The 27,636-nt window shown below is 50.6% G+C and overlaps 1 protein-coding gene across 1 annotated transcript; it reads right to left on the bottom strand.

Moving 5' to 3' along the window:
* Positions 1-7,939: 7,939 nt before the first annotated feature.
* On the bottom strand, positions 7,940-11,147 carry DMRTA2 (DMRT like family A2; the record flags this gene model as incomplete). The annotated part of the gene is made up of 2 exons (XM_080802592.1): positions 10,298-11,147; positions 7,940-8,991 (listed from the first exon to the last, which is right to left on the bottom strand). The coding sequence occupies exons 1-2, from the start codon at positions 10,851-10,853 to the stop codon at positions 7,940-7,942; spliced, it is 1,608 nt and encodes a 535-aa protein (XP_080658718.1). The 5' UTR covers positions 10,854-11,147.
* Between the last annotated feature and the right edge of the window lie 16,489 nt (positions 11,148-27,636).

The following is a 27,636-nucleotide window of genomic DNA, read 5'->3' as shown; positions in this document are numbered from 1 at the left end:
TTTATCATTGGGTATTCTTTCCTGCGTTGTCATAGATTAATTGACCATAAAATTGTGGGGTTATTTCTGGATTTTCTATTCTGTTCTATTGATCTATTTGTCTTATTTTTGTGCCAGTGCCATACTGTTTTGATCACTACAGCTTTGTGATATAACTTGAAGTCTGAAGTTGTGACTCCTCCAGCTTTTCTTTTCTTTTCAAGATTTCTTTGGGTATTCCAGGTCTTTTGTGGTTCCATACAAATTTTAGGATTGTTTGTTCTAGTTCTGTGAAAAATCCTATTGGTATTTTGATAGGGATTGCGTTAAATGTGTAGACTGCTTTGGGTAGTATAGACATTTTAACAATATTTGTTTCCAACCCATGAGCATGGAATGTCTTTCCATTTCTTTTTGTCATCTTTAGTTTCTTTCATCAGTGTTTAATAGCTATCAGAGTACAGGTCTTTCAGCTGTATGGTTAGGTTTGCTACTAGGTATCTTATTATTTTTAGTACAATTGTAAATGGAATTGTTTTCTTAATTTCTCTTTCTGCTGTTTCATTATTGGTGTATAGAAATGCAACAGATTTCTGGGGATTGATTTTTCATCCTGTGACTTTACCAAATTTCTGTATCAGTTCTAGCAGTTTTTTGGTACAGTCTTCCTGGTTTTCTATATATAGTATTATGTCATCTGCAAATAGTCAGAGTTTTACTTCGTCCTTACTGATTTGGATTTCCTTTATTTCTTTTTGTTTTCTGATTGCTGTGCCAAGGACTTGAATAGAAGTGGTGAGAGTGAACATCCTTGTCTTGTTCCTGACTTTAAGGGAAAGGCTCTCAGTTTTTCCCCATTGACAATGATGTTAGCTCTGGGTTTTTCATATGTGATTTTTATTATGTTGATGTATGTTCCCTCTAAACCTACTTCTTTTTTTTTTTTTAAGATTTTTATTTATTTGAGAGAGAGTGTGTGTACAAGTGGAGACAGGGGGCAGGAGAGAGAAGCAGACTTCCTACTGAGCAGGGAGCCCAACACAGGGGTTTCTCCTGAGACTGAGCTCCATGTCACGTTCTACACTCAATGGGGAGTCTACTTCAGGATTTTCTCCCTCCCTCTGCTCCTCCTCACTGCGCTCTGTCTCTCTCTCTCTCTCTCAAATAAATAAATAAATCTTTTTTTGGAAATAAATAAAATAAAATAGAACCTGGGGCACCTGGATGACTCATTCAGTTAAGCGGTCTGACTTGATCTCAGCTCAGGTTTTGAATTCAGGGTCATGAGTTCAAGCCCCATGTTGGACTCCACACTGGATGTGGAGCCTACTTTAAATAAATAAATAAATAAATATTAAAAATGGAAAAACCAACTCTTCAAAACATAAAAATACAAAAATAAACTATCCACTCAGGTATGTTACTTATATCTGTTTTGCTTAGTCCTCAAGCTATGGCCTTGTCCTGTCCTTTCATTTGGGACAAATTCCTCTGTCTTCTAATTTTGTCGAAGTCTCTGTGCCTGCTTCTGTGTATTAGGAAAGTCAGCTACATCACCTGTTCTTGAGGGTAATGGCCTTCTGAAGAAGAGGTCTTATAGTATTCTGCAATGTGTCCTCTGTTCCCTGGGGCCTCCAATGTGTTTTGCATGCAGTCTGCTGTTGTATCCTTGCCACATTTTTCTTCAGGCCAGTGGTCTGCTGAGGTCCTCTTTGCCTATTGTACACAGTGTTTGGTCCCTGGCTTGGGCATGGCACATTTTCACTAGATATACTCTGGTCTGCTTGTGAAATAAGACCTATTGCTACTGCCACCAAAACCAAGGCCTCATAAAACTTCCAGGTCAGTAGAAGTGGTGTTGGCAGGGGTTTGGGCTGGTCTTCTGGGTGAGGGGGCCATGCCATGCTGGAACTGAGGTAAGTACAACTGAGAAGGGTGGTTCTTCTGAAGCATGGAGTGTGGTGTTTGGTATAAGCAAGTTAGATATGGAGTGTTGGCACTGCTCCGTGTTTATGCTGATGAGCAGGGGAGGGAAGTGGTGCCATCTAGTTCCTCTGTTCCTGGAGGGCTCTTTTCATGAAAACTACCACTTTAGGATGTGCTCTGAGATGAGCAACTAACCTCCCCACTGTGTTTTTCAGGCATTCTTTAGATCACTGTTTCCAGGCTGTATGTCCACAGGCTGTTTGCTCTGCCTTTTCTCCAAGAGCAGCCCTAATGTCCTCCAAGCTCTCCCAGAGCCAAGCACACTGACCTTTAAAACTCTAGGCTTTAAGCCCTGCTGGTTGCAAGAACTCATGAAATTCAGGCCCTGTTGCTTTCCAAGCCAATTGCTATGGGGATTTGTTTTCCCCATGTACTCCCCTGTGTGCTAGTTTGTCTCTTGCCCTTCTCTGTGACCATGGCTCCCTCCCCATTGTAACAGCCACTATCCCTTTCTCTCCCAAGTTGTGTCCCTACAATTCCTACCCTCTTTGATGTGGCCTCTTCTCTGCCTTTGGTTGTGGAGTTTGTTCTACCAGTCCTCAGATCAATTTCTGGGGTATTTAGGGTAGTTGTCTTGTATTTGTGGGAAGAGGTGAGCCTAGAGTCCTCCTACTCCACTACCATCTTCCTCTCTAAGTGACAAGTCTTGAACTTTAAGTTCCATTGGTGTCACTGGGCCTTGGGGCAAGTGAGGATGATCCTCAAAGTAGAAGAAAAAGGTAGGCCTTTCCAAGCAGAGAGACTTGCACAGGCAAAGGTTCAGGAAAGTTCATGGTGACTCTGAAAGTTTAGGTGACTCTGAGCTCAGTGAGCATGGTGAGGTGGGGATGGACAAGTCGGGAGAGGGGCAGAAAGCCACTGAAGCTAAATCTTCAGGGACTAGAGAGCAAGGAAAGTTTGAAAGGGACCACCTGTATGGGTGGGTATCCCTGAAGTTTAAGTGTCACTGGTGTCACAGTAAAGGCAGGGACATGTGCCCAGAGTCCTGATCCAGGACAATAATCTTCACAGGTTGCAAAATTTTAAGAGAATGATTTTCAGAGACCAGCTTCTTGGAATGAACTGAAAAGATGAGAGACAGAACTCCAGTATCTGGGGGTCTCAACAACTCCCCACCCCCAGGCCCATGGCCTCCATTAAAGGAGTCTTATGTCCAGTGTAGAGAAAGGGTTGGGCCACTTGATCCCTCCCAAGGCCCTGCTACCACCCACATGCTGACTCATTCTACCATTTGGTGTCCACATCTAGAAGCCCCATAAGTTCTTCAAATTCTATTTGTTGAGCACTGAAATTTTTCCCCACCTTCCAATCTTGTCTCTGATCCAGGGGTCCACAGCTCTGTCACCTACAAAGGGTCAAGCAGCCCAGACACCTGGGAATTATCCATGAGCCCTCCTCCTGGTTTACTACCCCCAGCATCCATTAGATCAAGAGTGGAGGGTCTGGCTCCCAGTAGTTCTTGAAGTCAACCTTTTCTCTCCCTGTCCCTGCTCCCACTGGTCATTTTTGGTGCTACCATCTTACATGACTCCTCCTTAAATGGGTCTGGCCCTCCTCTAACAATGTATCCAGTCCAAATGCAAATTTCACCAGGCAAGCTGTCACTGGCCCCCAGCACCCTCACTCTGAAACCCAGACCCGTACCCTGGAGCTTGAGGTTCCCCTTGTTCTGACCTCTGACTTCTGTCCAACATCACAACCTGTCCCCACTTCCTCCTTCTCCACCTGCTCTTCCCTCACCAACTTCCTGCCATGGATTACTAATGCTGCCCCTCACCAGTGTCCTCAGGACTCAGCCGCAACCTCACCTTCCCTCAGAAGCATCTCCAGAACCCACACTTTCCCATCTAATGATCCTTCACCGTGGCCTGTTGCTCACCAGGACATCTCCCATAACCTGTGACATTGTAGAGGATTTATAAGGGAAATTTGCTCCAGTCACTCAATCCCTCTGAACTGTTTGCTCCTCTATGAAATGAGACAATTCCCACACCAGAGTATCTAAGATTATAATGACTGCCTGGTCAGTTGGGCACTGAGCTAAAAGTGTTTTATACATTCTCTCAATCAATTCTCACAGCATCCAGACAGGCAGTCACTATCAGCCCCATTTCATTGAGGAGGAAGCTGAGGTGAAGTGTCCTAACTCGCTTTTCCCTGGGCAGACCTCCCTGAGCCCTGGGGCCCTGGTCGGTGCATCCTACTTGCCTGTTTAGTTGCTTCTGTCCACTCCCCAACACACACACACTGTGAGGTTGTAAAGGATAGGGATGGTGTCTTTCTTGCACACTTGTGTATCCCAAGCTCCTAGAACTGGGTTTGGCATGAAGTAAGTAATTAATAAACATTTACTGCCTGAAGTAATCTGTGAATGAATAAACTCAGCCAGAAAAAGAGCCTGGATCCCAGCTCTTGGCTTTTTTTCATCCTGAGCAGGATCTTGTATGGAATGAGCTGTGTACAGGACCTGGTACATAGTAGGTACTCAGTAATGTGTAGTTGCTGCTCTTGTTTGTGAAGAAAGAGGAGGAGGAAGAAGAAGAGGAGGGGGGTAAGTTTTAATGACTACAACAGTCCAAGCTCCCCCATGGCGATCTAGGCCCAGGTCCTCCCAGTACCCAGGCTAGGCACAACTCCAACAGACTAAGGAAAGTTTGGGAATAAATATGGACTGAAAAGGCGAAACTCCCACCTCACCTCCTGCTCCCCATAAAGAAGAAGTGATGCTGCTGCTTCCTCCCACGACTGGGATTCCAGTGGTCATCCCAGTGGAACTCAGTGGAGCTCAGGCCCCAGCCACCACCCACCTACCATTAAAGCTCAAAGAAAACAGAGGTCCCTGCTGGCCCAGCCCCACTCCCACCACTGCCATCTAACAAACTGGCTTGACCGTCCTGGGCTCGGAGTCTGACTCGGCAGAACCTAAATGTACAACGGTCGCTGTCAGTTACTGTGCCTCAGTCTTCCTGACTACGCAGGAGGCTGTGGGGCCAGGGGCATGCATGGGTGCAACCCTTTGCCAGGTGTCAAGGTTGTGACTCACAGCCCTGGGGTTCCATCGCCAAGTCTGGGCCACCAAGACCCACAGGGCGGGGAGGAGAGGAACCTGGGAACCCCACCACGCCACCCTCTCAAAGTTTCGCCACTTCAGCAATCATTCTGCACTCAACCAAAGCTGCTGGCAGCCTGGAGCTGAGATGCGGCTTCCCCTCTCTGAGCCACAGGAGTACACGGGAGGGGGGGATTCGGCAGAGCCCCCACCTTCAGCCAGGAGAGACCGCTTCAAGAGAGGAGGAGGTTCACCTGGACAGTGCAGAGGAAAGGAGGTCGAGAGTCCCCAAACTACTCTGGACCTCAGTTTCCTCCTTGGTAAAATGGACCCAATAATAAACAACGCACTGGATTATTTCAGGTTTGCTGTGAGGATGAACCAAAATACTAATCTTGAAATCTATGAAGCTCTGGAAGTTCTCCACAGTGGGTAATGGGGGTGCCAAGCCAGCCCCTGGGGTCTGGCTTGAGCACCCACGGGAAACAAGGCGCTCCAGGAGAGTCAGTATAGGTCCCTCCTGAAAACAAGAGACCCAGAGCGATTTTAGGTTCACCTTGGATGGGGATGAAGGCAGAGGCCAGAAAGGCGGTGGCTGGAAACTGGACTAAGGGAGGACCTGATGCTTCAGAAAACCTGGAATAGGAGGACGACATGGGAGACTTGAGGGAGCAGCCTGAAGAGCAAGAAAGTTCACACTTCTAAAAGCTCCCGCGTGCTTCTCTAGCCTTCCACTTTTTTTCTAGAAACTCTTCCCTCTTCTCTCTCCTCTCTTCCTCTGCTTTCCTTCCTATCTTCATTCCTTTCCCGTCCCTTCTCTGTTGCCCCCCATCTTTCTTTTCTCGCTCCTTCTTCCCCCACCTTCATCTCATCGTCACCCTCGCACTTTATAACCAAACAGCCAACCCCCTTTCCAATTAAAGTGGAATTAGGCAACTCAATCAAATTAGTTCCCTATTAAAGCCCTTCTTTATTAAACCGTTTTCTTGTCCTGCTATTAAGTTTCACCGCCTGACGGAACTCGAGCAGGCCCCAGAAGTTTACCTTGGGATGTCGCCGGGCCCAGACTAGGGGAGGGAGCACCCTGTTTCCCGGAGAGGGGGAGTCACCCTGCAGGGAGCGGAGCAGGCCCGGGGAGGTTGGAGGAGGAGGTCGGCGGGGGAGCCACTACTGTGCTCGGCCCCGAATGAGGAGGGAAGGTGACTAGGGTCTGAGCGAGGTCTGACTGGAAGGCGCGTCCTCACCGCCACTTTCGGTTCACCCTGCCTCTTGGGGAGGGCAGCGCCCCACCACCCCTCACCACCCCAAAATAACTCCCAGGCCACGAGCCTTTGTGGGAGAACGGTCGCAGCCCTCCTTCCCCGTCTCTATCGCCTGGGTTCCAAACCTCTTTGAGAAGGGAAGCGCTCATTGTGCGACCCCGGCTGTATCCAAATCTGGGGCCCGGGGAGAACCGGAATCCGGTCGCCAGCCTTTCGGGATTCCCTAAGAGGCTCTGCCCGAGATCCAGGGATCCTGAGCACTGGCAAGACGACCCGTCGCGCCCACGCGCCCAAAACCGGAATGGGAAGGACGTGGGGTCCCCGATGCGCAGGGGGCACCGCTCCCCGCGGGGTTTTGAGCCGCGCGCCACTCCCGTCGACGGGGCTTTTCCCGCGTCACGGAGAGTCTTCAGGCTCCACACCCCCAAAGGTCGGACACCAGCCGGACTGAAGCCTAGCTGGCATCGTCGGCCGGAACAGGAAATCAAGACCTTTTCAATCCGGCCGCCGGAGGAGCGGGACGGGGTTCCGTGCTGTTTTCTTAGAAAATAACATTTATTTCTAGCTCATGTCTATGCGAAGGAAAGCACAAAGTGAGCCATTCTCTGCAGCAGCGTTTCCCGCTGCCGTCCCTTCGGGCCGGGCGTTTGGCGAGTTCTGGGAGGCGGGGATGGGCTCTCGGGCAGGCGGTTCTGGTTCAGTCACTCGCCGCTCTGTTCCTGCTTCAGTGCGCACCTTGACCGCAGCTTAGGGAGAGACCGGCCGCAGGCAAGAGGGGCGGGTGGGCAGGATTTGTCCCGAGTTTACAATATATTTAATCTATAAAACCTGATAAGTACAATGCGCGCATAGTCTACTTTTTTCCATTTTGTCCTTTTTTTGCTTGTTTTTGAATATTTTTCACGTTAATACCGAGGTCACCTACAGATTACAATTAATAACTTAGAATTCCATTTTATAACATTATACACTGGCTTGTATATATATATATATGTATAGATTATATATAGATTTATACATATATAAAAACTCACACTGCACCAAGGAAACCCATGCTTATTGGCATAAGCAACAAAGAGAGCGACAAATACCGCGAGGAAAGTGCACCTTAGAACTTGTTTCCTTTTCTTTTTTACAATTGATATCGAGATATATATATATGTGTGTCCCAAAGACTCGACTCAGTGCCAGGAGATTTATACATCCTAAATTTATATTTGTTAGAGCGAATATTTTTTTTAAAAAAATTTTTAATAAGGAGAGGGAGACACAGAAGACAGACTCTCGGACTATCCTGCCATCCACTGGAGAGCGGGAGGGTGGGATGAGCGCAGCAAAAGGAGAGGCAGGAGCGTGTGCAGCGTCCGCAGCCTCTGAATTCTCAAGAATTCCCGGCCTTTTGAAGGGCTGGAGGAGCCTTGAGGATGTGGTCAGAAGATGAGGGTCAAGAACACGCACCCCCTCTGAGAACACCTGCATCTGTAGTTGCTCCCGCTTCGCTCAGCTCTCCACCCACCTTCCAAAACTAAACTGAAAATCACCTTTGAGCGAGAGGACCCCAGCTGGGGCGCAGAGAGCGCACCGGGTGAAGAGGGAGCGGCGGCCCGCGGGATCAAGGCTGGGGTCCCCGTTCGGAGGCGGCCCGGCTGCCGGGCCCCTGGCCCTACTGCTTCTCGGGGGCGCCATTGACCATAGGCCCGTACAGACCGCCGCCGTAGGTGGGCTCCTTGTGCACCGCAGCCGCGGCGGCCGAGCGGTCGCGCATGAGGTCGCTGAAGGCGTAGTCCATCGGCGGGCGGAAGCCGAGTGTGGGGACGAGGCCAGCGGTCGAGTAGGGAGCCATGAAGGCCAGGCCACGGCTGTGCGCCGCTGCCGCCGAATAGGCCAGGCGCAGGGGGCTGAGACCCAGCGGCGCGCCCAGCGGGTAGGCGCCCGCGTCCGCGCCGAAGTGACTGGCGTTGGGCTGCAGTGGTGAGAATGCCGAGCGGCTGCTCAGCGAGCCCAGCGCCCCAGGCGCCATGGCGCCGGCCAGCAAAGGTCTGTGGTGCGGAGGAGCGGCGGGGCCTGCCTGCAGCGGCGCGGGCAGCCCGGGCCCCCCAGCTGCCGCGGCGTCGACGCGGCCCGGCCACGCGTCGTCCGCAGCTGCTACTGCACCCACTGCGGCCTTATCGGGGAGCACGGCGGGACCGAGGCCGGCCGCCAAGCCCCCGCGGTGGTGGTTCAGCACCTGCTCGATGGCCTGCACCACGTCGCCGCCGCAACCCTGCAACACCAGCTCCAGGACGCCTCGCCGGTGGCCCGGGAAGACGCGCGTCAAGATATCCAGCGGCGTCCGCTGCCGTGGACCCGGGCCCCCGCCCAGCCCTGGAGCGGGAGCGGCCTCTGCCTCTTCTTTGTCGGCCTCGGAACCGGATTCGGAGCCCAGTGGGCTAGCGGAACCCGGGCTGTCCTCCTCACCGCCGCCTCCCGGGCCTGCACTGCCCGGGCAGCTCCCGCCTGCCTCCTTGGAGGCCCGGGCCAAGGGCGACCCCGAGAAGGACTCGCCGTCGCCGTTCTCCGAGCCCGAGCCCGGCCGCACCTCCGGAGAAGATGTCCCAGGACCCGAGTCCGCGCCGTCGGGTGATAAGGGCTTCCCGGGTGGCGGCTGCGGGCTGCCGGGGCGACCGGTCTGAAGCAGTGTCTTGGGGAACAGGTCAAACTTCTGTAACTTGGCCTCTAGGAGGGGAGAAAAGGGGATGTGAGGAGTGATTAGGGGCGGGGAGGTGACGGCACCCTCAGCACATCAGCCCTTTGGACCCCAGTTTCCTCTCTCTGAACCCGACAACCCTCATTCACTGGGCTCTGGCGCCCCCTCCTTTTTTCTCCAGCATTCCTTACTCTCTGAGCCCCTAAGTCCTCACTTCCCCTACCTCCAGGGCACACCCTTTTTGAACCAGAACCCAACCACCTGTGCCCTGTAAATTCAATGTCCAGTTCCCCTCTTCCACATCTGTGTCCCAACACCTCCACCCTTATCCCTCCTTGCAAGCCGTACCCTGACCTGGAGAAGTGGCCTGGCCCAGAGTTCAAGCAGGAGACAATATAACTTCCACCTATACCACCTACTGTATAGGACCCCACTCCACACCCATCATTCCAAGAGCAAACCCAGCCCTGGGTGCCCTCTGGCCCTGGGCAATATAGCTTGTTACCTAAGGCACCTTGGGAATCTAAGAGATCCCAAGCCTTTCTTCAGGCAAAAATAGAGCCACTATAGCTAATCCACCCTTTCCAAAATTAAAACCTTAGAAGTTCTTCACTTCAAAGATGAGGGCTGAGATGGCCCCCAGTGGCCCCAGCCTTAATTTCTTCCCTCCCCAGAAAAAGGCAAGAAATCTTGAAGAAGAGGGTGCGGCCAGACGGGGAGTGTGGGGGAGTGGTTAGAAGAGTGGTGATGGAGAGAAGCGGGAGAGCCCTATTCTTGAGAAAACGGGGACAAGCGGAGAAAGAAGCTAGAAAGGAGGAGCAGGCACAGCATGCGGTTGTCCGGGAGCATTAGGAACTTGAGAAAAGGAATCACAAGGGGAAAAGAAAAGGTATCTGATACCTAGAGAAAGCGGTGCGGGGAGGAGGAGGAGGACTGGGAGAGGGCCGGATTTCTGAAGAGAGTTGGGAAGGCGCAGAAGGAACCAGGGCAAATGAAGAAGAGCATAACCAAGGTTAAGGTTCCATGCTGGGGAGACCTAGCCAAGTGAGCAGGGAAGGCGGGATCTCGCTGCGTTTGGGTAGAGGAGATAAGATTGCAGCGTCTACATTTGGGCCCGCGGTGAGGGAAAGGAGTAAGGGCAAATTCTTCAGAAAGGGGAGAAAGAGTTTATGTGTTTGTGCCCCCAAATCAGGGCCTGGGTGCGCAGCGAACTCTTAGCAGTCGGGCGTTTGGAAAAGGGGATTCTACTCTCTCAGTACCGAGACAAGTCCCTGGGCCGCGTGCCCCCAGGCCCGGTCCCTGCTCCCTTCCCTCCCGGCCAGGCCGCGCGCTCACCTGAGCTCCCCGCGCCCGCTGCGCCGCCTCCGGTCCCCGCGGGCGCTCCCGCTCCCGGCCCCCCGCCGTCGGCGGCGCACACGGAGCCGAAGACCTCGTAGGCAGGTCGCGGCGGGATAATGCCGTTGGCGGCCGCGAGCGCCAGGCCCTCGGCAGTGCCGTAGAGCAGCTGTAGCTCGCGCGCCTCGTTCTCCTCCTGCGCCTGTTGCCTGCGCAGCGCCACCTGCGCCGCCATGACGCGCTGGCGCTCAGCGATGAGTGTGCACTTGGCGCACAGGCAGTCCTTCCAGCGGCAATAGCGCTTGTGGCCCTTGAGCGCTGACACCACGCCGTGGTTGCGGCAGCGCGCGCACTTGGGGGTCCGCGGGTACTTCTCCGCAGCCCGCAACAACAGCGGCGGCGCTCTTAGCAAGCCGCCCGCCACGCTCACCGGTAGCGACGCGGCCGCCGCCGCCGCCGCCGCCACCGACGCCACAGATGCCACGGGCGGCCCCGTCGCTGTCGCCGCCGCCGTCGCTGCTCCGGGCACGCTAGGTAGCTCGGAGCGTAGCTCCATGGCAGGACCTGGCGTAGAAGACCGTGGGAAGAAGGAAGAGACTTGCCCTGAAGAGCGCACGGTGTGCTAAGCTACAGCGTACCCTCCAGGAGATCAGGCTTAGGGAGGGAAAATTTTGGTCGCGGAAGTTTGGCTAGTGGTTGCCAAATTGCTGGAAGGAGGTACCTTCGGATCCCCCTCGTAAAGCTGAGCTCCCCCACCCTATTCCCACCAGAACTCTTCTTATATCTGATTTATGCGCTGGGTCTAAGATTTCGTTTGAATCAGTGGTTCCGCTGGAAAAAAAAAAAAGAAAGAAAACAAAAGACATATAAAGTTTGAAAAGTCACTGGTTCAGGTGTATATAACGAGAAGTTGAAAAGAATAATATTATCCCCCTAAAGTTTAGCTTAGTTGGGGCGAGATGGGTAGAGAGAAATGTTTGTTTGATGGGACTCGGATTAGAGAGAAATTTTTTGACCCAGGAGTCAGACTAGACACCCAGAGCAAAACAAAACAAAACAAAATTTCAGACGAAGGGCTCAGTTTTGCAGAAAGGTGAAAAGGAGAGAGCTATCAAAGCACACAAGGCATAGAGTTCAGCGGGCTGGGTCTGAAGTTTTCATGCTGGAGGGAGCAGGAGAGTTAGAAAAATTAGGAACAGAAAAGAATAACTCTAGGAAATACAATGAAGGCTAGATAACAAAACAAATATCTCAGTAGCAAAGTTAGGCCTTGGGGCCCCAGGGACCCGTGGAAATGTGGGGGCTACAAGTTTCATGGTGCGGGGCCTCCAGGGAGTGGGAGAGGAAAATGAGTGTGATGAGTTGGGTAGGCTTGGGGAGAGTTAAAGAGAAAATTAAGCGGAGGAAACTTTGTTCGGATAGGCAGACACAGCCGGAAGATTAGCTTGAGGGGTGAGGAAAACAACAAAAAAACAGCTGATATGGATGTCTAGGTCCCAGAGTTCACGTGGGGGAGAGAGGTGTGCATGAGAAAAAAACAAAAGCAAAAACACCCCGCAGGCAAAGATTGTGGGTGGGGGTGGAGTAAAACCTGTGGCACGAGTTTTAGCCCTGCAGTCTGGAAGAATAGTCGGAAAGGAAGAGGTATCTTGCGAAAAGTTAGGTCTTACAGGAGGGAGATCCTTTCCCTGACCCTCTCACACTTCTGTCTCTTCCCCTCCGGGTTTAGGGACAGAATAGTCAGACACGCCCTCCCTATCCTGGGATCCCCGGGGAACCCTGCTTGGGTACAGATTCTCGAGTTCTGGTGTCGGAATTGGGTTCCTGGAACTTGGATGGCCTAGGAAACAGCACCGAGGCAGGGGAGTCACCTCTGGAACTGGCTATGGAGTCTCACCTGCGCCGCGGCCCCAGGAGGCCCAGGCAGGCCCAGCCCTGAGCTTCCGCCCCGGTCTCCTCTAGGTCCCGGGGTCCCCGCCAAAGACCGGGACCGAGTCCTGGTGTCTCCGCCCCAGTATGCTAGATCCCTTCCCTTTTGAGCTGCCTCTTCCCTCAGGCCCCTGGGGCCGCTAAGTCCCTAGGGCCGGCGTGGCCCGGGCCTCGTCAACAGGGCCCGCAGGCCGGGCCGCCTCCCCTGCCCTCCCTGCGTCCCTCAACTACCTGCCTCGGGCTCGGGATCCTCCTCCTCCGCTGGCGCTTCACGCACCTCCCAGCTCCGCTCGCGTTGCTGGCGCTCTTGGCCTCTTCCCCCTGCCCCCGGTCCCTTATCAGACCACGTCACCCTCCTTCAGTCACCATGTCCGAACTTCCGGACCCCCTCTGAACGCTGCGCAGTCCAACCCTTCCGTCGGAAATCCGAGCCAGGGGACCGGTTAGGGACCGGCTGGCTGGAGCCCGCGACCCGGCCCTTGCCGCGCGGCGTCCCCTCGCGGAGCGCGCGGGACGCTGCGCACAGCCGCGCCCCAGTTGCCCGGCGCTGCCAGACTCTCAATGAGCCGCTCGCCCGCTCTATTGTTGCTCCTTAGGGCTCCATTAGACAGAATTGGACAACAATGTGGCGTCTGCCATTGGCCAGGGGAGGCAGACAGCGCTCTGATTGGCCGGGCCCGCGCCCGGGGAGCCCCGCATTCTACAGTGTCCGAAAGATTCGAAACTCCAAAAGCTCCACTGAGTGCCTCCGGGAGGGGAGGGGCGCGCCAGGGAAGGAGTGGAGAAAAGTAGGCTAGGAGGAGCGTTGAAAATATCGTGACAAGTAGTTTCCGTGCGCCCGAGAGCGTGTGAATTGCGCCTAATTACCGTGTCCGGTGCGCCTCTACGTAGCCGTGTGTAACCCCTCGACTTCTGGGACTCGGGCTTGGCTGCGCCGCTCTCACTGGCCGGGGGCGCTTGGCAAGGCCGAGTTTCCCAAGTGGCCCTGGTGGCCGGGGGCGGGATAGGGGCAGGTGACAATTCAATTACTGCGGTTGGGGTGGGGGTGGAACGGAGACTCGGGGGTGGAGAAGGGAGAGGGCATAGGGCATAAATGCCAAGAGGATTTTTCCTTCTGCTTTCCGGCTTCGTTATGGTGTGCTCCCAAGTCCGGTGCGTTTGGGGTAGTTGGGGGCTGTTGATTTGTTTTTTTTCCAACTGCCGCCTTTAAAACAGAGGTCCTTCATTTTAAAGTTCCTGGTATGATAGGCATCAAGAAGGGTAAGTGTGGTTTATGAGGATTTTTGTTTTTAAAGAGGAGCCTGGAGATAATTGAGATTGCGCTTCTTGTCGGAGCCCTCGGGGTGCCTTGCGCTCCGCATCTTTCCTCTCCCCGCCCCCTAGTTACGTCCCTTTGCCCCATCTTGCTCTTTCCTCTCCTCACTTCTGCAGCACCTCGATTTCTTTTACGTGGTGGTGGGATTCTTTTTGTCAGTGTTATTTCGAATTAACAAAAAGTTTAATTTTCTTTTTTAAACGAAAGTAAAACGTGGCCTCTCTGTCTCCCCAGATCCTCTTGCTCGCAAGACGCGCATTCGTCTGTCGGTCCTTCCGGGCCTGAAACAATGTCACCACGGACTCCCAAGAGTAGTTTTAACTTTCACCTTCTCCCTTACTGACGTCACGGCCTTGAGGAACAGTTCGATCTGCAGAGGAGGTAACAGGTTTTGGATTTTGTTTCCCTTTTGAATGGCAAGATCAGGAATTAATGCTGCAGTCCTCGGGCAAGGTCGCCTTGGGTTTCTCTAACGTGATTCTCTGTGCCCTTTCTTTCTGTCTTTTCCTCATTCCAGTGTGCCCTCACTCTCACTTTTATTCTCCACTTTTCTCGTTCCCTCAGAGTAAAGCAAATTTGTTTAACTAATGGGGAAAATGAGTTTTCCGAAACGTCGTTCTCTCTCCTCTCTCGACCGTGCGTTTCCGTGATGTTCTTTAGAACTTTCAGGGCCCCGGGGTTTGGGCCGGCGCTGCCTGGGGCGCGGAGGTACTGGGCGTGCAGACTCGACCCAGGGGCCTCAGGACGTAGCCCCTTCCCCCGGCACAATTCGTGGGCCCTGACAATGGGGGCTGGCGCCTGGGGGAGGAAGGGGCCCAGAGCAGCGGGGACCCACCTCGGAGCGCTGAGCCTTGCGCGGGTTCCTCCTGCATGCCAAATGGGAGGCCCAGGCTGAGGGAGGGCGGGGGAGGGAGGAAAGGGTGGGTGCGGAAGAGCCGGGCAAAGAGCTTCCAGAAAGCTGACCAGGCCCATGCCCGGGCGCCCGAGCGCCCTCCGACCCTGACTGGAGTCTGTGATGGTAACATAAACCAGGCCCTTCGCTCTTAGGAAATTCCACCCGCTGGAGCCTGAGAATGAGTTTGGGAGAGAGCAAGGGGTCAGCTCTGCCGGTCTCCCGCGTGGAGTGAGGTAAGGCAGTGAGTCTGGGATAACAGGTCCTGCAGGAGTGTAAGACCCAGACCCCACCCTATAACACCTTGAGGTAATAAGCTTAAGGAAATCTCTCTGTTAACTGCACCCTGGCAGGAGGATGTGTGGGAGAGAGGGAGGGCTGCGGCTGGATCCTGCCTGATGTTGGGCGCCTTCTCCCGGAGCTACACTGGGCAAAGTTTTCCAGAATAGTTTTAAACCCCAAACAAATTGAACAATATGAATATATCTAGCTTTTGGAGGGTGGTGACCCAGGCACTCCTCTTCTCACTTGAGGCCAGACCACTGTGGGATTCCATGACTTCAACCAGTTGAACCTGGGGTGAACCAAGCGTTCAGCCACAAGGACTTGTGAATCCCAAGCTCTTCCTCTAGTGTGTGAGGAACCTTATTTCCTTAGGAGGGAGAGAAGACTCTTCCTGGAACTGAGCCCAATCAGAGGGAATCTGTCCACTCCTAGAGCAGGCTCCTCTTTCCTTGCTCAACAGGTCCTGGACCTACATACAACCTTTCTTCTGGTGCACCCGAGGTTGGGAGGTCGGGGTGCTCCTGTGAGTCAGTGTGTGTCATGGATGGAAGGAGGTGGAGTAATCACCCTGGGTGGAGGTCACTGCACTCATACGTCGACAGGCCACTCTGGGGTTAGTTCAGATTTGGACCGAGGTCCCCAAGGAGTGCAGACCAGAGGTGGTGGCCCCACAGCTGCCAGTGGTGGAGAAAGCATGCCCAGACGGAGGCAGCAGGGTCTACCTCCTACACCAGAGTGTGGCTTCACACCTGGACACACAGCCTGCCTGTGGGACCTCATTCTGCACCAATCTTGGCTACATGCTCACACCTGCGTGCAGTGACCACCCGCGGGGTGCACTCACCTCTTTCGCTGCCTTCCCACCCAAGAGGACCCTTTCAGAAAGTCTGACTGAGTTCACAGGGCTCTCATCATCATGCCCTCATCCTAGGATTTCCACTTAGTACTTGACCTCCCACTCAGATGCCCACAGACTCCCTGGTCAGTGACAGGACACTTAGACCTGAGCAGATGCTCACACAAGTGTGCCTTCGCTTGTCCCTGGACCCAGCCCTATTCTAGGGCCCTGAAGTTGGACCCTGGGCAGACAAACCCAGACCACCGGGACAAATGATGTGGCTAGAGGGCAGAAAGCTCATCCTCACACGATCTCTCACACACACGCACACACACGCACACACTCCCTCACGCATCTCCTCTTAGTTCAGAATCATTTGCTGTGCGGGCGCCTGACGGTCCCGGATGAGCTCTCCCAACTACGAAAACGCACCTCCACCCGTGTTCGCTACGGTCCCCAACTCCCGTACCCCAACCCGGGCAAGGGTGGGGTCCAAAGAGATGGCCCGGGTGGAGACCTAGGGTGAGGCTGGAGTTGGGGGCTGAAGGTGCGGAGGCGGTTGGAGGTGCAGCACAGCGGCGCTGAGTAGGAACAGGGCCGGGGGCGCTGATGGGGGACCCGAGAGGCATTGACTTTTGCGCTGTTTGCCCGCGGCCTCGTAGCAAGCAGACGCCATCTGTTTGCCGGCTGCGGCGCGTCGCGTTTAATTACCCTCCCGGCAGCCTAATAGAGATGATATTAAACTAAATCTTTCTGACATTAAAAGTAATTATCCCCAAACCAGTGGCTCCGGGACGGAATCGCCCCTCCCGTCCCCAGCCCTCTCCTGGCCGCTGCAGATTCCGTTAGTTTGGCTGAAACTCTTTACCGGGAATGGGGCGCGGAGAAAAGGCGGAAGGTGCCTTTGGGAGAAGGAGTCTGTCTACGCAGGCCGACCCATAACGGTGTTTCCCGCACAACCACAGACGCACGAGCACGCGTGTGGATACACTCACATCTGTACACACACAGACCACGACAACATTTTCCTCCAGATCAACTCTCGAGCCACGTTAATTAAGACTCTCAGCCGCGTGCACCCCTGGGTGGACAGAGAAGCGCAGCCTGGTTTGCTGTCCCCGCCCCCAAGCCCGCTAAAATGGCCCTTTTATGGGGTCAAATTCACGGATCCGGCCTAGACCAGGGCCAGGGACGCAGGCACAGTTCTGCAGCCAGGAAGAACCTCTGCCTTCCTGGCGCTTGACTTCTCGGCGCTCTCCTGCGAGGGGCCCTGCGCCTTGCGCTTTCCCCACAGGGTCTTAAGTCGCGCCACATTCTGCGAGGCAAGTCCAATTATTCCACTTGACAGGTGAGAAAACAGACTCAGGTGAGGTAATTGGTCCCCCCCATCTCACAAGCAGTACGGGATAGAGGAAAATTCGAACCCGGGGGTACCAGGGGAGACCCCTACCCAAGGCCCAAGTTGTACACAGTTCCAGGCGCGGCCTCAGGCTGGGCGCGGCGGACAGATGGCCCTTCTCCTCACCTCTCACCCTCACCCTCTGGGGCCCGCGGGACCTGCTGGTGTTTAGCCTCTCCCTCTTTGACTCCCCAGCGAGGAAGTGGGCCAGGGAGTCACCCGAAGGCGGGGGATTGAGGGCACCGGAGCTGAGAGCCCGGCGGAAGCCCTCGACGCGAAGCCCCTGCGCCGGGCCGCGGCGCTTCTTTGGATCAAGCCCGGGAGTCTGCAGGACGCGTGCGGGAGCGGCGACCGCCCAGTGTCGCCAGGCTTCCGGTCTCCACAGCCTTCTGGTTGGGTGCGTCGGAGCCCGGGACCAGTGCGCTGAGAGTAATGTTCATTGCCCAATTATTTGCTTCTATTTTTGAGCGCCTAATGTGTACCACTACCCTGCTAAACGCTTGGCGTGGGTTGTGTTGCTTGGTACCCAGTCCTTGGAGAGGTGTGATGTTCCACGTTTTAGAGACAAGTCCTCCGAGGTTCAGCGAGGCGACGTAACTTGTCCGGGGTCACTGTGCTGCTGAGCGTCGAGGAAGATGGGAACCTAGATCCCACTTCCACCCAAGCATTTTCCTTCTCATCTTCATTTCCAGTCGGGTAGGATCAGACCTAGAGGCTTTCGATCGGGGTTCCATACCATTCAATTGATAGGTCATTCACGGAAACACGAGAGAGGGGGTCTTTCATTAATTTCATTCATGTTGAGCACCTATTAAGTGCCAGACCCTGAGACCTGAGGATGAATCAACTGCGATGGCCCCTTAAAGAGCTCGTTGACCAATTAGGGATACAGTCACCCACCAGTGACCTCACAGTGAGAAACAGTGTTGAGGTGTGAGAGGGGAAAGGAGAATCAAGGGAGACTTCCTGAAGAAAGGGATCCCTGAGGTGAAACGTTAAGTTTCCCAAGTGGAAACATTATTATTGCTTGTTCTGATAAAACATTATAAAATATTTTAGACAGTTCAGCAAAGTATAGTGGGAATTTTTTTCCCTGTGTACGTTACCTTCACAAAAATCTGCTTTTTGTTACTTACATTTTTACATACAAACCTGATAAACATTTTTCATATTAATCAATAGATCTACAAAACCTTTAAAATTGCTTACTATTTCCATGTATGAATGTACCTTTATTTAGCCAGTTTTCCCTTGAGAGGTATTTTGTTTGTTTCCAATTTTTGCTACAATAAACATTACTACAATGAGCATTCTTTGTGAGTTTGCCTAATTATTTCCTAAGGACAAATTCCTAGAAATAAGATTGATTGGTCAGAGGTTTTTTTTTTTTTTTAGGCATTTGATAGCTACTTGTCAAATAGCCCTCAGGATAGGTTGTGTGAACGAGCACACTCAACAGTAGTGCATCTTGCTGGTCTTTTTATTCATTGTCAATTCAGGCAGGAAAAAAAAGAATCTTTTGTCATTGTAATTTGCATACCCTTAGTTATTCCTTAGTTTTTTCTTTATGTGTTAGTCACTCGTGTTTCGTGTTTTTTTTTTTTAATCTGTGTATATTCTTTGCTTTTTTCTCTCTAAAGTTTCCCTTTTCCTTAATTTGTAATAGCTGTTTATATATTAAAGACAGTGGCATCCTCTTATCTGTACCATATGCTGCATTTCTTCTTTTGGGTTTTATCCAGTTTTGTTGAAGTTTTAAAACAAGTTTTAAAAATTTTTATGTAACCAAATCTGTCATTTTTCTTTACAGATTTGATTTACAGTACTGCACCTACCAAAGGTTTTTAAAATCCAACTTTCTGAGAGCACCTCTATTTCACTATTTACATTTATATCTTCATTTCATTTGAAATTAATTTTGGTGGAAGGTGTAAAGTAAGTTTGTAACTTAATTTTTTCCCCAAATGATTAGCCAGTTATCACAGCACTACTTAATGACCCACCCTTTCTCCCTCTGACTATATGCTATATACCAAATTCTAAGATGGTGTTAGGTCATTTTAACACTTTCTCTTCTAAGTAGCAATTTACTTTTGCACCAGCCTCTCTCAAACATTATTTAGTTCTGTGATGTTTAGGAGGGCAAGGATCTTTCTGACTCCTGATTCTTCTTTTTCAAAATTCTCTTGGCTATTTTGGAAAGAGAGTCTTCTGAAAAAAATATTTTAGAATTTTTAAAGCTGGTTCCAAAGGGAAAGTAAAAATTTAAAAACCCTTTGGAATTTTTATTTAACTGCCTTTAGAAATTATTTTGAGGGAGATTATATATCTTCACAATATGGAATGTTTCCAACTAGGACACAATGTGACTTTCATTTATTCACGACTTTTATGTCACTTTGTAAATTTTGTCATTTTGTTCCTATAGTTGTTTCTTTAGCATAATCTTTGGTATTTTATATGTCTACCTTGAACAGAATCTTTTTCACCCATCTTTTCACAATGTCTAACTGGTTATGACAGGAACATAAGAAAGTTGCTGATCATAATATATTTATTTTGAGACTGGCCTCCTTTCTGACCCATTTTAAATGAATTCTCAGTCTCCGGGTGCTGAGTTTGGAAGGACCTGGAATTGACTAGGCTGAGGAAAGAAGGGAAGGGTGATTCTGCATATAGGAAATGGTGCAAAGGCCCAAGTGATCTGCAGATTCTCCTAGGGCTTTGAGGATCATGTGCACCCACAGGGTGGTCCCCTTTGGACCTTCCTTCTCATGGTCTCTGCCTCATGAGGGGGCCTTTGGAAACAGCGATTCCAGGAATCAGCCCCCTGGGGGGCGTACCACCCAGACTGAGTGACTTCACAGTGCTGTGTGACCGTGAGCAAGTCGCCTCCCTGCTGGAATCAGGTTGCTCGGAGGACAGTAGAGGCCCTGCCAGCGCATGTGGGGAGAGGTGAACGTGAAGATGAAGGGCGTCAGGACGAGGCTCTTGGGTGGAATCAGCCTCTCTGCTAGAGTGCAGCGCTGAATGGTCCTCGATGTATGCATCCGGGGTCCCCAGCCCCATAGTCCCAGCCTATAAACCCCAGGTCACAGACCAAAATGAAGATAAGAGAGGGATATCTCTCTAGGAGGGAGAGACCTAATCTGTCTGCTCAGGCCACACACACACACACACACACACACACAGGCCTTTGGCGTCTTTCCCTCAAAGAGTTCTACTCTGACTTGCACCCTCCCCTACACACACCTTCTACTCCCTCTACCCCCCATTTCCTGCTGGGACTGCGCAGTCTCCTTCCAGCCTGTGTATGTGGGTGAGTTCCAAGCTGCTTGACTGGCTCAGGGCCGGATCCTGGTTGGGCAGGAGCCCAACATGTTAACTCTCTTTCCTGGCGGGTCTGTGTCAGGGTGGGGAAGCTGGCTGACAAATAGACTTTTTTTTTTTTTTTTAAACCCCAATGGGTGGTTCAGACTCCAGGCTTGCAGCGGCACAGATGCACAGATGCCTCCTCCAGGTGCCCAGGCCAGTTACCTAGAACACTTCTACTCACCACTTAGGACCTAGCACTCAGGATGCTCTACCGGCCCTCGTCAAAGACAAGGTAGGCAGATGCCAACACTGCAAGCTCTCTGAGCTCCTCCTGCGTTTTGCCCTCCCTGAAACCACATGGCCACCCATCTTCAAGCCCAATTCATATCAGAGGAAACTGAGACACGAAGAGGAAGTGACTTTCCCAGGGTCAAACAGCTAGGTGGGAGAGGGATGAGAACTGTTCTTGCCATCTGTACAAGAGACTGGTTGGAGACTAGCAGGTGGAGTTGAGGCCACATTCCCTACCCTGGTTCTCAGGACTGACCCCCTAGGGATAGGTGTAGGAGGATGAAGCTGCCTTTCCTTTGGTGTTGGGAGCCTTTTTTCCTGGGGGCTTCTTCACTCCCTTTTGCCCCTCAGAACTGTGCTTTCACTGTTGGTCAGGAGTCTCCCACCATCCTTCATGTATCCTTAGCACTCTTAGTCACAGGGCCTGGCTGAGCAGGGCTGCCAGTATGAACACTGAGCTGGGGTGGAGTCCTCCATTGGTCACATTCCCTCCTATGTAACATGGAAGTAAAAAGAATGCTTTCATGCGGTCATCGTGAGGATTTAGTAACACAATTCACGGAAAGTCCTTCTCAGTGCCTGATATGTAGTAAACACTCAAGGTATATTGGATATTGTTATTTGTTAGCCAGTTGCTTAATGAATGAACTCTTCTCTTTGCCTTCACTCCAGAGTGGAAAAACTGTTCCTTTTTCAGTATCCTTTTGCCTCCATTAGAAAAAGGACTGGGGAGCTGTGAGCTGATAATAGCAGGTGACTTCTGCTTTTGAACCATAATCTGAAAACGCCCTCTAGAATCAGAATTCTGAATGGGTTGTCATGGTTCACAGACCTTTTGGCAGGCCTGGGGTGCTCAAGGTCCCAGAGGGACTCTGGGCCATCTCTCGCCCTAGGTCACCTTGCTCACTCCCACCACCCTTCCCAGGGGTTCCATTAATCAGAACATGTTTGCTATAAAGCATAAAGTGATACTGTGCCAGTAAGAAAGGTGCATCACAGCCCAGAGCCCATCCCCAGCTTCTGGACGCAGCCCCACTGGTCTCTTCGCAGGGCCTCCACCATTTGGGGCACACCATAGCCCTGCTGGTTCCTTGTGGGACTCTGCAAAGGCAGGGGCTGGGTGCTTTGCCTCCATGGCATAGTACCACTTTTATACCAGAGAACATGGTCTTTCCTTTTGTGTCCATGACCTTCCATAGTTTTTTTGTTGTTGTTGTTGTTTTTTATTCAAGAACCTGAGGCATGTAGGTGATACTATGTAAGTTCCTTATTGATGCTTGGTGTGGTTGAAGGCATGCCAGCATGGAGCCTTGCTCAAGTCACTTCACTGCTCTGGGTCTCAGTTGCTCCATCTGTAGAATGAGGAGAGGTAGACCTGCTATATCTGGAAATGCTCTGAAATGAGAAAAGGGGCATGCAGACCCAGGTAGGAAAATGATGATTCATATGTGGGATGCTCCATCCAGCTGAGACCATGGCACTCCCCTCTGGAAATGTAGCAAAGTTCCTGACCTCCAAACCTGATTTCCTTTATATGTGTTTCCACTGGACTCCCCCAAACACAGAGAAGTTTTAGTAAGACTCTCCTTTTTGCAAACTCTTCAGAAAAATACTATGCCAGTGTTATTAATGTGTGCCCAAGTAAGGCAGATAACATTTCCAGGGGCCTGAGACTTCACAGAATTCTATCCAACTGCCCAAACTGGGGGCCTTCTCTAGGTTCCCATGGCTCCTGGAACTCCTCTAGCATTGACTACACTGTCCTGAAACTGGTGGCCCCATCCTAGCCTGGAAATTCTGGGACAAGGGTAGAGACTGAGAATCCAGTGTTTAACAAAAAGCCTAAATGATGAATAGATGAGTCAAAACTGACGCTATCTCCATAAGGCAAAGGGCGCTTAAATAGAATTTCAACTAAATGCAGGTCTAATGGGTGCCTGGATGGCTCAATTGGTTGAGCATCCGCCTTTGGCTCAGGCCATGATCCCAGGGTCCTGGGATGGGTCCTGAGTCAGGCTCCCTGCTCAGAGGGGGGTCTGCTACTCCCTTTCCCCTCTGCCCCTCCCCCCTGCTCATGCTCTGCCTCTCTTGCACGCATGTGCACTCTCTCTAATAAATAAATAAAATCTTAAATAAAATAAATGCAGGTCTAATGAAAATGCATGATGAAAAAAAAAAGATTTGCTTTGGAGATAGATAGGGCATGTTATATAGTAGTTGTGAGACTTTGGCAAATGATTTAACCCCTCTAAGCCTCAGTTTATCAATGTATGAAACAGGGATAGTATGTTCCATCTCATATGGTAGTTTTGTAGTTCATTCATTCATATAACATTTACTGTGTGTGCCCTGTGCCAGGCCCAGTGGGGGAAGACCTGTCATGGTCCACAGAGGGAGGTTTCTGAGCAAATAATCACAATAATAGGATAAGTGCTCTCCTAGCTGCAAACACAGGGATTAGAAGAGGCCCCTAACCTGGCCCTGGGGATTCCATGAGGCTTTCTGGAGGAGAGGTAGTGGAGTGGAGTGGTAATAGCCTGAGCTCTGGAGCCAAAACACCTGCGTTTGAATCCTGGCTCCTTGGCTTACTAGCTGTGTGACCTTGGGCGAATTACCTCATCTCTTGTGCCCTCAGTTTGCTCACCAATAAAGTGGGGATATTAATAGCTCCTTCTTCACAGAGCTGTTGTGAGGAGTGAAGTACTTAGTGCCTGGCATTCAATAAACATGATACAGATGTTCACTATTTATCAAGCACCTATATACAGTGCCAGGCCTGCGTGGAAGGATGAAACAACAGATCAGATTGACACAGTCCTTACCCTTGTGGAGTTTATACCTTAGGCAAAATCTGAGCTGAGTCTTAAAGCACAAATTACCTCCTGTCTAAAGAGAGTTTGAGAAGAGCAGAGGGCAGAGGATGGAATTCAAGGCTGCTGATATTTCACAGGTAAGCAGAGCAGGAAAACGGCAGAGGAGACACAGGGGGGGCTTTCAGAGGAGTGGGAAAAAACTAGGGTTGTGCAGTATCCTAAAAAGGTGTGGGGATTTGTATAATATTCTCTCCCCTGTGGCTTAGAAGTTACAGCTACAGCAGCTCAGGGCCGGGGCTGGGGGTGGGGCTCATCGATGAAGGGACACAGAAGAGGCATGAGCTTCGGGCTCAGACCCACAGTGGAATCTCACTCAGCTCCTCTCTACTAGCTGTGTGTCTGTGGACAGTGACATTGTTTCTCTGAGCCTCAGTTCCCTTGATTGTAAAATAAGGATATTAGTAGCAGCCACCTGGAGGAGTACTTCTGAGAATGGTGTGGGGGCGACACTGGGCAGCCCTCACCAGGCTACTCAACAGGAATTCCTTTACCCTTTGTCTCTTCTCAGCAGCTTGGGCTGGTTTTGTTCCAACTCCAATTAACTAAGTGCTTCAGTAACCACTGGGTACATGACTGCTATGCCAAACCCTGAGCTGGCTCTGGAAATAAACAGGTGATTATGACCTGGTCTCTGTCCTCACAATGTTCCCAGCTGAGCAAGCAAGGTGTTAGAGATTGAAGTGACCAATTATACACAGACATCATTTGTTTGTTGAAACTCAGTTAACTAAGTCACAATTTCCTGTGTGCTTACTACGTACTAGTCATTTTGCTAGGCCTTGAGGATAAGAAGAGACTTAGACCCTTTGGGGGCTCACAGTCTGCGGTGGGGGCAGGAAGAACATGTGAAATGAGTGTTACAATTCACGGTGACCCAGCGCTACAAGGGCAGCACAGGGCTGAAGATTCATAGCCTAACTTGGAGGGTGTAGCAATGGTCTGGGAAACCATTTTGGAGGAAATGAAGTCTAATCTGAAAGTAAAGGATAGAGAGGTGGTAGGAGTCTGGTGGTGACAGAGGGGATAGTGTCCAAGCCAGATGTGATACAAAGCTGATGCTTTCAGAAAACTGTAGGTGACTCAGGATGTGTGTTGAGGGCATTGCTGGAGGTAGATGAGAATGGAGGTAGGGGCAAGATGACCGGAGTTTCAAATGCAAGGCAAGTTTGGATTTTATTTGGAGGGCAATGGTAATAAGCCTCTAGGGGTATGAAGGTGTGGGTGTGGCATGGTTACACAGGTGTTTTAGAAAACTCCTTCTGGCAGCTGCGTGGAGAATGGTCTTTAAGAGAGGGACTGGAGAAAGGGAGATCAATTAGGATGTGGTTTTATAATCCAGGTGAGTGACAACAAAGGTCTGAGGGAAGAAATGCCCACAGGATAACGGATGAAGGAACAAGGAATGGACTTTGTAGATGTCCAAGAGGGAGAAGTTACAGGATCCTTCTTAAAGCACTGTATGTGCTTAAAAGTAAAAGGCATTGCTTGAAACCTGGCCCCTGACACACTGGGTAAAGAGTCCTTTTGGAGAGCTGAATTCTCTATGGAAATGGGGCTCTACCCATTTAGTATCCAGCAACATTTTAAAAATATTATTCCTGTGATTATTTGAAATGCTTTGGTTAAAGGTCATGCTTTTCTCAAAGGTGGTGCTGCACTGACATAAACAGCAGGAGCCTTAGAGTCAGAGGTCTAGCCCCAAACTCTGTTCTGCTCTTAATTAGCTATGGAGCTTCGGCAAGGTTGCAAAGGCAACCTCTTTGAGCCTGTTGCTTCAAAATGGGGTCAAGATCACTCACTCGAAGGGTTATTGTGGGGTTACATGAGGTAATGTATGTAATGCTCTGAGCACAGAACTGGGGACATCCCAAGTGCTCAGCAAGTTAGTCACTTCCTCCCTCCTTCCCATGATGCCCCAGGCTTAGCCTCTGGACGCCCGTAACAGTGACACCATGCACAAGGCTCTTTAACCTTCCCTGTAAGGCTCCAGAGCAGTACTCTTGGACTTCATGCATCTGCTTTTCACATTTCCTGTGTCCTCCCCCATAAACTGCCACTTGTCACTATCATCACCCACTCTCCTTTCCTTTTATAATCCCATGTGTAGACCAGATAATAGCTAACTGCTTTACATGTTAACTAATTGTTGAATGCTCATTTAATCTTCACAACCTTATGGACCAAGTACTGTAATTATCTCCATTTTATAGCCCAAAAGCGGGGGCACAGGAAGGTGAAGTGACTTCCCAAGGGCACACTACTAGTAAGTTCAGGAGCGGCTGGGACCCAGGCAACATGGCTCCAGAGGCTATGCTCTCAGCTACACATTATGTCACCTCTCAAAACTGAGAATCACAGCTAATAGTGTGTAAACTAAGAGTTAAGAGAATGAAGACCGGAGAGCAAGTCTCTTTTATTGGTATTTCCTTTCAGACCACACTTTCAAAATACAGCAGGGAGGAGCTGTAAGGCCAGAGGCATTGTTAGGGGTCATCCAAAGCAGATTATTTGAGATGAGAGAGAAGCACTAAATGCAGCGGGAGGTCCAAGGTAAGAAAGCCCTACTGTTGTATCTCTCCTTTCCACCCCTTGGGGGTTGCAGTTTTCTTTTAGATAAAAATGTGGCTTGATGAAAAGAATGGACAGATTCAACTTCCCAAATAGTCTGATGGTGTTTGCATGATGTAAATGGTGGTTCCAAATTTTCTGGCATCAATACTGCCCACTAATGAATACAGATTTCCCCTTCCAAAAGATTACATTTAAATTTTTATACACAACTTTGGGGGATGCCAAGATCCATTCTTGGACACGAAATTTAGAGATTTTTTTTATAGAAGGGCTGTGAGCCTAGGGCTTGAGTCCAGACTCTTGTACTGACATTCTGTGTGACTTTAGGCAAGCACTGCCCTTTGAGCCCCATGTGCAAAATGGAATGATCATCTCTGACCTGCTTCCCTCACTGCGGTGGGCTGTGATGATGAATGTAGAAGGTATGGGAAACTGCAAAACGCTACCTGAATGTTATCAGGACACTGAAGTTCAGAGACGTTACTCACTTAAAGTCACACAGCTGTGAAGTGGCAGAACCAAAGTTCAAACTGGAAGACACTAAAGTCTCTAGTGTGTGTGTATGAGAGAGAGAGAGAAGAAAGAGAAACTAGAGAGAGAGAAAAAAAAGAGAAAGGGGAGGGAAATGAGAAAGAAAGGAGAGAGAGAGAGAGAGAATCGATCTCCCTCCAAGAATTTTTTTTAAAAAGATCAAATGAGATAATGCAGGTGAAAGGGTCACATAGATTGTGAAGTGTGATGTTTATGTGATTACTCCTGAACTGAATTTAGTATTCCATGTCCCATCCACCTGTGGGATCCGGGACTGGGTGGATGAGGAGCTGGGAGGGATGGTGGAAAAGTGTCCATCAGTGATGCTGCTCATGGAGACAATGAAGACCTTCTCCCCTATTCAAATGAACAACTTCTGTGCATTTGGGGAAATCCGTTAGAGCTCTGCAACATCTTTAAAACCCAGCTCTTTGATCAGTGTACTCAGGTCAGTATGTGTAGCTTTGGGAGAAGCAGTTTTAATGCAACTGCAAACTTACTTTATATTTCTAATGTCACCACATAAAACCTAAATCCTATTGTTCTACATTAAAAAAAATTCCATAAAAGATGTCCTCATTCCATTCAGACTTTGGATGCTTAAAATTCAGAGATGAATACCTGCGTGTCCCATAAAACTAGTGGTGACAAAGCATGGCAACATTGCAAATCAGAAACCTCCCCAAACCACACCTTCTTAGGGTCTGTGGGAAACTGTCAGTACTTCCTTAAACCTTCAAACTAATGCTCCAAACATACAACTGATAATCCAAGAAACACAGAGGAATGAACTGGAATGGAAGTGAGGATGGCAAGGAGTCCTGGAACTTCACTGTAAACATCTGGGCATAAGAACACTGAGCCCATGTTCTGATTGACTCAGAACTGCATCTGGCAGCTGGGATGTTTAAGGGCAGGAAGAAGAACTGCCAAAGGACATTGCTATTTCTGTGATAGCAGAAGTTACTCAGTAACTTCTCCTCTTGTGATAGTAAGTTACTTGACGTTTTTCTTGGAACCTAACTTTATGCAAAGTCACTTTAATGTGCTTGTAAGAAAAAGCCCAAAACTGTTTTGGCCCCTGGTTCTGGAACTCAGTA

Source organism: Martes martes (assembly GCF_963455335.1).
Source record: "Martes martes genome assembly, chromosome: 4".
NCBI lineage: Eukaryota > Metazoa > Chordata > Mammalia > Carnivora > Mustelidae > Martes > Martes martes.
Note: the sequence above shows the minus strand (reverse complement) of the source record. Positions and strands in the feature narration are given on the sequence as shown.